The sequence below is a fragment of the Lithobates pipiens genome, unplaced genomic scaffold, assembly GCF_037356315.1.
Source record: "Lithobates pipiens isolate NorthernLeopardFrog02 unplaced genomic scaffold, aLitPip1_a1.2 Scaffold_13, whole genome shotgun sequence".
Taxonomy (NCBI): domain Eukaryota; kingdom Metazoa; phylum Chordata; class Amphibia; order Anura; family Ranidae; genus Lithobates; species Lithobates pipiens.
This window is the reverse complement of record NW_027507718.1, coordinates 410,560,156-410,574,191: the sequence shown is the minus strand read 5'-3', so window position 1 is coordinate 410,574,191 and position 14,036 is coordinate 410,560,156. Positions and strand designations below refer to the sequence as shown.

The following is a 14,036-nucleotide window of genomic DNA, read 5'->3' as shown; positions in this document are numbered from 1 at the left end:
AAGTTGCCGGATTTATGGGGTTCGTGATAGGAAAAGTATCATACATTCAAACCTGTAAAGAAAAATTAATGAAACTGCAGAATTCCCCTCTCGGTGAACAGCTTCGTCAACAAAAGAATGCTAAAACAAGGTAAGATCATCTGTACACTGTGTGAGTTTATAGCTCACATCATGGGAGAAGGGAAGTGTTGGTATGTACATACTGTAAAAAAAAAAAAAAAAAAAAAAACCTTGGTTATTGCATATTATTATGTACCACTTCACCAAAATGAAAGCTGGCACAGCAGGAGTTTGGTCAGTTTTGGGCTAATTCTGCACTTCCAAAGTGGGCCTCCTTTGTAACCTCACATACCTCTACACATGAAAGAACTGGTTTCTCAGCATCCTGTGTGGATATGTGCACAAATAATTGCTGGCGGGACACCCGGAGAGTCTTGGGAAATACTTTGCTATGCAGTTACTAGACCAGCACAGATCAACTCGGCAAGGGCTCGTTTTACCACCTGAAAAGTGATTCATGGTGGATCACTTTTCAGAGGATGTTTGACAGGCAACTAGGAAATAAGTCACCTTTTCACATCCTGTTTTAACATTGTAAAGCCCACACCACTGTGCTGCAGTAGTTGCAGGCAGTTGCTGTAGCGGGCCCCAATCACTTGATGCAGGACTATCGGTCAGTACCACCACTGACCGCTGATAATTTTTGCTACAACTTGCACATCCCTGTCCAGCTGCCTTTTGTAGCTTTAAAGCGGAATTCTGGGATTTTCAAAAAACTCGCTCTCCCTCGCTCTCCCTCGCTCTCCCTCGCTCTCCCTCGCTCTCCCTCGCTCTCCCTCGCTCTCCCTCGCTCTCCCTCGCTCTCCCTCGCTCTCCCTCGCTCTCCCTCGCTCTCCCTCGCTCTCCCTCGCTCTCCCTCGCTCTCCCTCGCTCTCCCTCGCTCTCCCTCGCTCTCCCTCGCTCTCCCTCGCTCTCCCTCGCTCTCCCTCGCTCTCCCTCGCTCTCCCTCGCTCTCCCTCGCTCTCCCTCGCTCTCCCTCGCTCTCCCTCGCTCTCCCTCGCTCTCCCTCACGTTGGGAGGAGGTGTCTTAGTTTGTAGGATTCAGTATTGAGTTAGGCCACCCTTTGCTTTGTGCACTGGTAGGAATTATGGTGTCGTGGGGTTTTTCAGGGGTTTGGCTTGGCCCCTTAGTTTCAGAAGGGAACTCTTAAGGCATCGGCATCCCAAGACGTTTTGGACAATTTCATGCTTCCAACTTTGTGGAAACAGTTTGGAGTTGGCCCTTCCTGTTCCAACACAACTGCACACCAGTGCACAAAGCAAGGTCCATAAAGACATGGATGAGCGAGTTTGGGGTAGAGTAAATTGACTGGCCTCACAGAGTCCTGACCTCAACCTGATGGAACACCTTTGGGATGAATTGGAGCGGAGACTGCGAGCCAGACCGTCTCGTCCTCAGCGGTGCCTGACCTCACAAATGTGCTTCTGGAAGAATGGTCAATCATTCCCATAGAGTTAAGGCTGTTATAGCAGTAAAGGGTGGGAAAATGCAATATTGAACCCTATGGACAAAGACTGGGATGCCAGTAAAGTTCATGTGCGTGTAAAGGCAGGCACCCCAATACTTTTGATAATATAGTGTATGTCTGGATTACGCAGCAACGCAGGTGTAGACTGTCTTGTAGCAAAGTCCTTGTGGTTATAGGGCTGGAGGAAGCACTGGAGTTCGTTATAAACGTTCTAGGTTAAAGTAGCAATAAAGTGTGCAACCTGTGGTGTGTCACTCTTGCTCCTCCACCTGAGACTAAGCTCTGAGTGGTTGAATTTTAGTGCCAAGTTTTGAAAAGTTTACACTGTAAAGTGAATACACTCCAAACATCGCCTCAGTTTATACAGTTAGTCAGAGATGCAGATTAACCTTGTCTTGCCTTTCCCTGATACTGGACTGTATAAAGAGTCCAGGCTTTACCTGTCATGATGGGCACACCCCCCAAAGGGACCTCCAGGGTCTGGGTTCCATAGATAAGGACCACAACCTTGGACCTGTATAGCAGCCTGTGGATGACTACTCACATTGCAGTAAGTGCCAAGGTATGCGTTGTAAAGTTTGGGGATAATAGCTCCACGGAACCAAGTGCATAAACCGTTTAAAGTTTAAACAGCAAAGCTTTTATTTGTAAGCAAATCAAATAAAGCTTCATTCAGCGCACAACACAAAAATAAAGTCTGCTTATCTTCAGCACAAAGAAAATCAAAGAAAAGGCACATACAGTTTGTAGCCGGGTCTTCACCCCAGAGTTTATAAAGTCCTTGTTAAATCTTTTGCAGCTCCAAACAAGTACACCGCTCATCACGACAGGTGTAATCACCTACTCCTCCTCACCACCACCTCTTTACTACTTTCTGTCTTTTTTATGAGCTGTTTCCTGGAGGCCTTTAACCCCCTGTGTGCTGAATCCCTGTGGTCAGGGGTGGAGGCTCTCTTCCCATCTGAATATTGCTTCAGAGCCTCCCAAATTCCAGGTCCCAAATAAATCTCTGTTAAGATGGAGAGGACTGCGAGTCAGAACAACCCAAATACTGGTGCTATATAGCACCTGTCCAGGACCCAACCTTTGCATCCTGTACAGCTTCCGTGCAGAATCCAGTGCTCAAATTGCCCAAAGCAACATTACGGGCCTTCCCCACAGCAAGGGTTCCAGGCGCACTGCTTTTTTGTTATAGGAAGACCATGATGGAGAAGGTTGAAGACTTGAAGGATAAAAAAAAAATAACTTCCTAGTTAGGGCTAAGGATGACTTGTCTGCAAGGGATAAAAGGTCCACTACAATGGCAACTAACTGAGGACTCATGAAGTGGGGTAGGGTTATGGAAGGTTGTGTCTTCAAATGCTTTGCCAGTGTCCAGTCACCTAAAGGCATGAGCCTATAATCCAGGGTCTATGAAAATTTTTGCTGTACTGTACAATTATCCTTTTTTCTAATCGCGTGTTTACAATTAGTTTCCCGGTTATGTGACAGGTTTACTTTATTATAACATGTAGGAGGTCTAATCTGTATAGTAAAACGTTTGGTCCCCTAAATGGCAGCCTAGTCTTTCATAGTGTTTTACATTTTGATCTTATGTTTTGTGTCCTTTTTAATGCTTTCAGAAATATGCCCCGCCCAGAATGGAATGCTGGTTATTCGTATGATAATATTGCAGCCTCACGCCCTGTACCTGAGCCTCCTTCCAGTAAGCCTATACCCCGTGCTGCAGATGTTCCATTTAGTGCTTCCATGAGTGAATCCTCCACGACAGGAATCACCGATCACCTTGCACAAGGTAATTGTTATCTTTTTATTAGCGTAGAATGCCATGTTTTTTTTGTTTGTTTTTTTGTTTGTTTTCACATCCCCAGTATTAAATAAAAATATACCCAAGCTTTACTGATCCTCTTTATGTTCCTGCACCATCTCCAGCTTCCTCTTTGGGCAGAATGAGACTCAAGTTATTCTAAACCATTTCCTACTATTCACACTAACCTTTAGGGGCGCTTCATACCTCAGGCTTGGCTGACAGTACTCAGGACTAAGCGATGCTCACACACCATTACTTGAGCACTGCTCAGTCTAGAAGGAATGTCTGCTGTGTGCCGCCGTTTAGAAAAAAGCTCCTGTGACATCACTGGACTGACAAAAAAAACAAAAAAAAAACAGTATTCTAAAGACTGTGGGGATGGGTACATGGCAGAGTGTTCCTTTTTTACCCTACATATGGAAGCAAATGTATAAAAACTTGCATATTCAGCATACATATACACAGCTGTAAGGTGAAACAATACAATTAATGCATATCAGCACCTCTTAATAAATGGAGCATTTCAAATGAACCATTTGTATAAGTTACAGTATGGTGTCAAGAGCAAGCAAAGGTTTTTGTTAAGCATGTTTGTTAACATTGCATTTAATGAGAGGGAAGAAAATGTACTAAACAGTTGTAGTATTCACTCTGACTCCAGTTAGTTCGCACTACCAGGTTGGGGTGTTACAGGTATGGCGGTGGTAGTCTGCCCCTTCCCCCCAACAATTTTTGAAATGTAGGGAAAAAGACCCTCTTATGGGATTTTGAAGGCAATCAAAAAATAAAAATGCATAACCATTTTAAATAGAAAACTCTAAAAAAGACATAGCCTTGTTAAAAACACACATGACCATGTTTAGGCCAAGAGTCATTGTACACTCCAATATGCAGTTGATACTTTGGCAATGTTGCATATCTCTTTGGAGGGTTAGATATTCAGCAGATAGTTTGCTTGAGCATCCCGCATCCAACGCGTTTCTAGACTTATTCATTTATTTCTTCCTCTGGAATGATTAGATGCCTTTCTGAAATATAAAAAAAAAGATTTGCAATAGCATTTATACAATGCAATGGTGTCAAAAAAATAAACCATAAATTCAAAATATTCATCACGTTATACCAATTTTATTAAAAACGAAAGAAAAAAAAAACCCACACTATTTTCTCCTAAATGATGAAGAAACACCTGTTACCAAATTGTTAGATACTTTCTGCATCTTTCAAGGCATAATGCAGTAGTGCAATTGTTCTAGTGGGTAATTTTAAGACAACAACGCTTTCCAAGGTGGTGGAGGATCACCTACCATTTTATTTAATCCTATATACACCACAGGTCTTGGTATACCAGCCATTCAAGATGAAAAACTGTTCCTAAAGCTTTCTTATATTCCTTCCTGGAGCAGCAAACATGTTTCCCTTGGTAAACGATTGCTGGTCATTTTGTCTTTTTTCGATCCTGAAATCATTGGCTGGCCCAAGCCTTCCACAGAAAGGTACTTTTATTTGAAGATGAGGGTAATGAGACTTCTTGTACCAAAAATGTCCGTACTCTTCTGATGATCCCCCGTTGGTAACAATGTCCTATGTGGTCTAATCATGCTGTAGAACTTAAAACATATAAGCCTTTTGGAATATGTAAGGTCCTTTTAAAACTAGAAAAAACAGTAAACCTCATGCTATGGGTATCCTTTCTAATGCAAGTTCCGTGTTTTAATGTTGTGTGCAGAGCCTGAATATTTTGATGAGAAACAAGCTAAAGCAGCACCTGTGACTTACGAAGAGCTAAGGAACAAAAACAGGGGCAATTATGATGTACTAAAACCACAGACTACAGAGAGGCCCATGCAGAGCAGAGCACCAAAGATTGACGGTATTCAATTTATTATTTGTTTCATCTCCTCAAAATAATTTTCAGAACTCATTATGGCTTGTGTTAGCACTGTGTACAAAACATGCTTTTCCCTTACCCAACCAGTTATTGTTAGGCATTTAATTCAGATTGGTGAAAGCGGATTTATTCATTTATGTTTGCCCCTTTTGCTGTGAAAAATGCCTGAGACCCTATTTATTAGTGTGCTCCTATGACTATCTATAGCAGGGATATGCAATTAGCGGACCTCCAGCTGTTGCAAAACTATAAGTCCCATCATGCCTCTGCTTCTGGGTGTCATGGTTGTGGCTGTCAGTCTTGCTATGCCTCATGGGACTTGTAGTTCTGCAACAGCTGGAGGTCCGCTAATTGCATATCCATGATCTATAGTTAAAGGAGTTGTAAAGGCAGAAGGTTTTTTTATCTTGATGCATTAAGATAAAAAGCCTTCTGTGTGTAGCAGCCCCACTAATATCTACCTGAGCCCCATCTCTGTCCAGGAGTCCCTCGGCCATCCAGGACGCTCCCTCTTGTTTGGCTGAGACACAGCAGTGGCGCCATTGGCTGACTTTGACAGCTGTGGGAGCCAATCAGGAGAGAGATGGACGGGGCCAAATGGCAGCTCTGTGTCTGAATGGGCACGAAGCTGCTGCACGGCTCGGGTGCCCCCACAGCAAGCTGCTTTCTCTGGGGGCACTGGACAGGAGGGAGGAGCCAGGAGCAGCAAAGAGACACCCAAGAAGAGGATTCAGGCTGCACTGTACAAATGTACTGCACAGGCCAGGTAAGTAAAACATTTATTGTATGTAACTAACAAACATTGAAAAAAATACTTTACAATCCCTTTAAAAGCGGGATTCCAGGCAGATACACAAGACGCCAATGAATGCAGTTAGATATTCATTAAACAAATCAAGAGCCCATTGCCACTTGTATGTTGTGAAAGACAAAAACAGAACATTCCATAGCGCAACTCGCCAACCAGTCTGCCAACTGACGAAATTAACCTGTCCAACAGTCTGCGTTTAACCAGTTGCCGACCGCCGCACGCCGATGTACGTCGGTACAATGGCACGGGCAGGCATAAGGACATACATGTACGTCCCTTGCCTCCCGCGGGTCGGGGGCCCGATCGGGCCCCCGCCCGGTGCCTGCGGCGGTCGGTATTCGTACGGGAGCGATCCCGGACGAGGGGACGGCCATTCATTCATGGCCACCCCCTCGCGATCGCTCCCGACGAATAGAAATCCCCGGTGACATCACTTCCTCTCCTGTAATGTAAACACAGGAGAGGAAGTGATGTATTCTCTCCTCCGTGTCGGTATTTTTCGTTCCGACACGGAGGAGAGCGGATCAGTAAGTTGCACCAACACTCACACACACAGTAGAACATGCCAGGCACACTCACACCCCCCCTTTACCCCCCGATCACCCCCCCAATTACCCCTGCCCCCCAGTCACAGTGACACCAATGTCATTTTTTTTTTTTTTTTTTTTTTTTTTTGCATTGGTGTCATTTGTGACTGTAATAACTGTTAGGGCAGTTAGAGTTAGCCCCCTTTAGTTCTAATGTACCCCCCTAACCCCCCCAATAAAGGTTTAACCCCGTGATCACCCCCCGTCGCCAGTGTCACTAAGGCTGGGTTCACATTGCAGCGGTTTATGAGAACGAATGTGATTCGCACCGCACTGCAGTGCAAATCACATCCGATCTCTGTGCGATTCGAGTTCAGCCATTCGCCGCACCCGCCGCACCCGCCACACCCGCCGCACCCGCCGCAAATTCGCACGGGACCCTTTTTTTGGCCCGCAGCAGAATCGGATCGCATGGGTGTTCACACCATGCGATCCGAGTTTGCAGATCGCACTGCGATATGCGAACTGATCTGGGGGTGTCAGTAACATTTCACTGACACTCCCAGCAGTTCGCATAGGGCAGTGTGAACTGCCGCCGGGAGGCATGCGATGCGGGAACCCGCCGCGGATTCGCGGCGTTTCCGCATCGCTCCAGTGTGAACCCAGCCTAATAAGCGATCATTTTTCTGATCGCCGTATTAGTGTCACAGGTGACGCTAGTTAGGCAGGTAGGTATTTAGGTTCGCCGCAGCTTTTTATAGCGCCAGGGACCCCCATATACTACCGCATAAAGCCCCCTGATTGCCCCCTAGTTAACCCTTTCACCAGTGATCACCATATAACTGTTACAGGTGACGCTGGTTGGTTAGTTATTTTTTTATAGTTTCAGGGCACCCGCCATTTATTACCTAATAAAGGTTTAACCCCCTGATCACCCGGCGGGTGTCATTTGTGACTAATAACTGTTAGGGCAGTTAGGGTTAGCCCCCTTTAGTTCTAAGGTACCCCCCTAACCCCCCCAATAAAGGTTTAACCCCGTGATCACCCCCCGTCGCCAGTGTCACTAAGGCTGGGTTCACATTGCAGCGGTTTATGAGAACGGATGTGATTCGCACCGCACTGCAGTGCAAATCACATCCGATCTCTGTGCGATTCGAGTTCAGCCATTCGCCGCACCCGCCGCACCCGCCGCAAATTCGCACGGGACCCTTTTTTTGGCCCGCAGCAGAATCGGATCGCATGGGTGTTCACACCATGCGATCCGAGTTTGCAGATCGCACTGCGATATGCGAACTGATCTGGGGGTGTCAGTAACATTTCACTGACACTCCCAGCAGTTCGCATAGGGCAGTGTGAACTGCCGCCGGGAGGCATGCGATGCGGGAACCCGCCGCGCATTCGTGGCGTTCCCGCATCGCTCCAGTGTGAACCCAGCCTAATAAGCAATCGTTTTTCTGATCGCCGTATTAGTGTCACAGGTGACGCTAGTTAGGCAGGTAGGTATTTAGGTTCGCTGCAGCTTTTTATAGCGCCAGGGACCCCCATATACTACCGCATAAAGCCCCCTAATTGCCCCCTAGTTAACCCTTTCACCAGTGATCACCATATAACTGTTACAGGTGACGCTGGTTGGTTAGTTATTTTTTTATAGTTTCAGGGCACCCGCCATTTATTACCTAGTCTCACTAGTGTACCCCTAAATTTAGCGGTGTCTACTTTCCAAAATGGGGTCATTTGGGGGGGGTTTGTGCCATCTTGGCATTTTATGGCCTTCAAAACTGTAACGCCCTTAGAAAGCCTGAAGGCGGTGCTTGGTTTTCGGGGCCCCGTACGCGGCTAGGCTCCCAAAAAGTCCCACATATGTGGTATCCCCGTACTCAGGAGAAGCAGCAGAATTTATTTTGGGGTGTCATTTCACATATGCCCATGGCATGCATGAGCAATATATCATTTAGTGACAACTTTGTTAAAAAAAAAAAAAAAAAAAAAAGTTTGTAATTTTCCCGCAACTTGTGGCAAAATATAAAATATTCCATGAACTCAACATGCCTCTCAGCAAATAGCTTGGGGTGTCTACTTTCTAAAATGGGGTCATTTGTGGGGGTTTTGTGCCATCTTGGCATTTTATGGCCTTCAAAACTGTAATAGGTAGTGAGAAGTGAACTCAAAAATTTACGCCCTTAGAAAGCCTGAAGGCGGTGCTTGGTTTTCGGGGCCCCGTACGCGGCTAGGCTTCCAAAAAGTCCCACATATGTGGTATCCCCATACTCAGGAGAAGCAGCAGAAGTTATTTTGGGGTGTCATTTCACATACGCCCATAGCATGTGTGAGCAATATATCATTTAGTGACAACTTTGTGTAAAAAAAAAAAAAATTTTTTTTTTTGTCATTATTCAATCGCTTGAGGCAAAAAAATAAAATATTCAATGGGCTCAACATGCCTCTTATCAATTTCCTTAGGGGGTCTACTTTCCAAAATGGGGTCATTTGGGGGGGTTTTGTACTGCCCTGCCATTTTAGCACCTCAAGAAATGAGATAGGCAGTCGTAAACTAAAAGCTGCGTAAATTCCAGAAAACGTACCTTAGTTTGTAGATGTGACAACTTTTGCGCAAACCAATAAATATACAATTATTGACTTTTTTTTTACCAAAGACATGTGGCTGAATACATTTTGGCCTAAATGTATGACTAAAATTGAGTTTATTGGATTTTTCTAATAACAAAAAGTAGAAAATATCATTTTTTTTCAAAATTTGCGGTCTTTTTACGTTTATATCGCAAAAAATAAAAATCGCAGAGGCAATCAAATACCATCAAAAGAAAGCTCTATTTGTGGGAAGAAAAGGACGCAAATTTTGTTTGGGTACAACATTGCATGACCGCGCAATTACCAGTTAAAGCAGCGCAGTGCCAAAGTGTAAAAAGACCTCTGGTCATTTACCAGCAAAATGGTCCGGTCTGAAAGTGGTTAAAGACAGGGGTTTAGTTAGCACGTATTTGCAAATGCATGCGTAAGCTGCAAGGCCTCTTCACTGCACCCTTTGTATTGCTTGCAGTCCTAACGCTACTAAATTGAAAAGAGTCTCCACAATGGAAGCACATGCATTAAATGGATAGATAAGGGGCAGAGGTGAGTCTGGAGGCAGCCCAATCCCTCTTAAAGGAACATGAGCACACTGGACGCCCAGCAATCGCACAGTGGCAGCGAAGGTGCCCAGTGTGTCTCTGGACCATATTTACACCAGTAACAAACAAATGGCCACTGCCCCACCTATAACTGGCCTTCACAACAAGGAGCACATGAAAGGGCAAACATATGAAAGACAAAAACTGAACATTCCATAGCTCAACTCACCAACCAGACAACCAACCAAATTATTTTGTTGTGGCACGTGGTAAAATGTCCAAAGCGCATATGGTAATTATTTTCTGTGTATTGCATTGTAAAAGGGCACCCCAACACATCGTACAGTAGAGCATAATGCACATAAAGTGCATTGGGAGCATTATGTTTTAAAAAAAAAATCCGTACAGCATGTGTTTTTTTTTTTTTTTTTTTTTTTTGTTTTTTGCAACAAGTTTACGTAGCTGAATTTGCAGTGGACTGGGAGAATGAGAGGACAGGGGTTGGAGCCAATCTGGTGTTACCCTTTATCCCCACCATGGCCTCTAATTGTAACAAAGTAATGTCATCCAACGGGCTGTGCTTTTATAGAGCCAGCTAACCTCACAGGATGTCTGTAGAGGGTGTCGGGGAAACCCACCCAAGAACATGCTGACTCCATGCAGATGGTGTCCTGGCCAGAATTTGAACCACTACGCTACTGTGCTGCCCATTAAAACCAAAAGGTACCAGAAATGTGGTGTGAGTCTGTGTCCTTGGAGTAGGGTATGGATAGTGCCCCTCAGTGCAGGGGAAGGCCAAGGGTGATAATTTTGTCCACAGGCATTTCGATGGTTGTCATTTAGAATGGGCCTGAAATGAAAGGCTGTGATCAGCTAAGGTGTATCATTTTATACAGTACCTGACAAGTGAGTACACCCCTCACATTGTTGTAAATATTTTATTATATCTTTTTATGTGACAACACTGAAGAAATGACACTTTGCTACAATGTAAAGTAGTGAGTGTACAGCTTGTATAACAGTGTAAATTTGCTGTCCCCTCAAAATAACTCAAACAACGCCATTAATGTCTAAACCGCTGGCAACAAACGTGAGTACACCCCTAAGTAAAAATGTCCAAATTGGGCCCAATTAGCCATTTTCCCTCCCTGGTGTCATGTGATTCATTAGTGTTACAAGGTCTCAGGTGTGAATGGGGGAGCAGGTGTGTTAAATTTGGTGTTATCGCTCTCGCTATCTCTCACCATCTCTTACTGGACACTGGAAGTTCAACATGCACTGCATTACAAAGAACTCTGAGGATCTGAACAAAAAAAATTGTTGCTCTATATTATTATTATTATTATTATTATTATTATTATTATAATACAGGGTTTATGTGGTGCCAACCGTTTGCGCAGCCCTTTACAACATTAGGGCAGACAGTACAATTCAACACGGGGAATCAAAGAGCCCTGCTCGTTGGTGCTTACAATCTATGAGGGAGAGTCAAGTTGTGCATAAGGGTAATCGCTGTGGGGGGATGAGCTAATGTAGCAAATAATGCAGTTGTTAGATGGAGGCAGGATGGGCTTCTCTGAAGAGGAAAATTTTCAGGGATCACCTAAAAGATGGCCTAGGCTAAAAGATTGCCAAGACCCTGAAACTGAGCTGCAGCACGGTGGCCAAGATCACACAGTTGTTTAAACAGGCCTCACCATGGTCGACCAAAGAAGTTGAGTGCACATGCTCCGCATCATATCCAGAGGTTGTCTTTGGGAAATTGATATGAGTGTGGCCAGCATTGCTGCATATGTTGAAGGGGTGGGGTGGGGGTCAGCCTGTCAGTGGTTATACCATACTTCGTACACTGCATCAAAGTGGTCTGCATGGCTGTCATCCCAAAAGGAAACCTCTTCTAAAGATTATGGACAAGAAGGCCTGCAAACCATTTGCTGAAGACAAGCAGACTAAGGACATAAATTACTGGAACCATGTCCTGTGGTCTGATGAAACCAAGATAAACTTATTTGGTTCAGATGGTGTCAAAAGTGTTTGGCGGCAAACAGCTGAGGAGTACAAAGACAAGTGTGTCTTGCCTGCAGTCAAGCATGGTGGTGGGAGTGTCATGGTCTGGGCTGCATGAGTGCTGCCGTCACTGGGGAGCTACAGTTCATTAAGAGAACCATGAATGCCAACATGTACTGTGACATACCGAAGCAGAGCATGATCCCCTCCCTTCAGAGACTGGGCCACAGGGCAATATTCCAGCATAACGACTCCAAACAAACCTCCAAGATGACCACTGTCTTGCTAAAGATGCGGAGGGTAAAGGTGATGGACTAGACTGACCAAGCAGACCTAAACCCTGTTAAGCATCTATGGGGCATCCTCAAACGGAAGGTGGAGGAGGGCAAGGTCTCTAACATCCTTCAGCTCTGTGATGTCTTCATGGAGGAGTGGAAGAGGACTTCATTGGCAATCCATGAAGCTCTGGTGAACGCCATACCCAAGAGGGTTAAGGCAGTGCTGGAAAAAAATGGTGGCCATACAAAATATTGACACTTTGGGCCCAATTTGGACATTTTCACTTAGGGGTGTACTCCCTTTTGTTGCCTGCGGTTTAGACATGAATTGCTGTGTTATTTTGAGGGGGCAGCAACTTTACACTATTATACAAGATGTACACTCACTACTTTACATTGTTGCAAAGTGTCATTTCTTCAGTGTTTTCACATGAAATGATAGAATAAAATATTTACAAAAATGTGAGGGGTGTACTCTTGTGACATACTGTACATACAATGTATGTAATAGGAGTGGTCAACAAATACCGGGAACATTTTAATGCTTTGTAGTGGTTCATATTTGTTGTACATTACTTTGTCTCTCAGTGTTGGTCAAGCAAACTTCCTTTTGGGGCTTATTTTATATTCCAAAGGTGATTTTGTCACAGATCTGATGTTGAATTGGGAAACTATATATAAAGGTTCATGTCGCAACAATGCCGTTAAATGTTACATGGTGGAATATAGCTACTTAACCATACACTGTAGCTTCCCCCTAAAATGACAATTACAATGCATCTTTTTGTGTTGATCTATCACATAATACATTTGTTTTAACATTGTAACATGACAAAATGTGGAAAATCCCAAGGGGTATGGATACTGTAAAAAGAATATTCCAGTTCACCATGTGAATATATTCATTACAACATATTAAGAAGACAGAGCAGTAGGGTAACCACATTGTCATTTTGTATAATCATTGGACAGAAAAACTCACCTGGGAAAAGATTTTTGTTCAGTCTGTGATTGTAGATGTTCAATTATACCTGTAAAGCCTCATTCACACGGACATACCATTTGTACCCCCAAGCTAAAGGTATTTTCCCCCTACGTGGGATGTATAGGTGTTCCATGCAGACCTGTTTAAATCAATAACAGACAGCAGGATGCATGGATCTCCAAACATATCCCCGTGTGTACATCCATTTGTGTCCAATGCATGGATCAAGATGCAGACAAAGTCCTGATCTGTGGATGATCTGTGCAGCTGGCTGGCTGCCTGTAACTGATTTGAACAAGCTGTCTGCATGGAACATCTGTGCATCCCACATGGGTGTATGCATTAGTATGCCCGTGTGAATGAAACATGTTATTTTTAGCACTTCTGTAAACCAGGTTGGGGTTTTGTGATTAGAGTTTAATTAAATGATGTGATAGGAGCATGCCTAGATCATTTTCCTCATCAACATTGATATTTTCTGTGTTTCAGTAAAAAAGAACCAATATGGAGATGTGTGGGAAGAATGAAAAGCTGCCTTTACCGCCGAGGGAATTTCATTGTCTGTAACCAATTTGTTTTCTGCTAATAAATGCACATAGTGTGATTTAATTGCATTTAAGGAAGTGCATACTTCTCTTTCAGTAAAAAAAAAATGAAACCGCGTGTTCTATTTTAGGAAATTAAATTAAAATGTACATTTTCTAAAAGCTTTACTGTCCTTTTTTTTTTTTTTTTTTTTTTTTTCTCGAGTTGCACAAAAAAAGTGAAAATGTGTTGGGATGTTTAAATCTATGTATAGTTAAACACTTAAAGTATATCTAAATCCAAACCTTAAATGTTATATATTGCAACTTGGAAGTCCTTAGATGTGATGCTGTATTTGTATTTTGTTCTGGGCCATTTTTCCCCACGCAGGTAATCCTGCAAATAACACTTTATGTTCCAGAGTGGCTACACTCACTTCACTGCTTCTATGGCAAGAGACATGGTTGTCCTACTAGGATTTGTTGATTTGGACTATAAACACTTCTACCTCTTTCCATCTCATTTAGGCCCTATTAACACTGATG

General features: G+C 43.8%; 1 protein-coding gene across 1 annotated transcript in view; it reads left to right on the top strand.

Moving 5' to 3' along the window:
* The window catches only part of OCIAD1 (OCIA domain containing 1), a 39,140-nt gene extending 25,467 nt beyond the window's left edge, over positions 1 to 13,673 (top strand). The window contains exons 5-8 of the mRNA XM_077477511.1: positions 4 to 130; positions 3,152 to 3,324; positions 5,069 to 5,212; positions 13,456 to 13,673. Coding sequence (XP_077333637.1) covers positions 4 to 130; positions 3,152 to 3,324; positions 5,069 to 5,212; positions 13,456 to 13,493 — 482 coding nt within the window. The 3' untranslated portion in view covers positions 13,494 to 13,673. The remainder of the gene's footprint in view (positions 1 to 3; positions 131 to 3,151; positions 3,325 to 5,068; positions 5,213 to 13,455) is intronic.
* Positions 13,674 to 14,036: the final 363 nt, after the last annotated feature.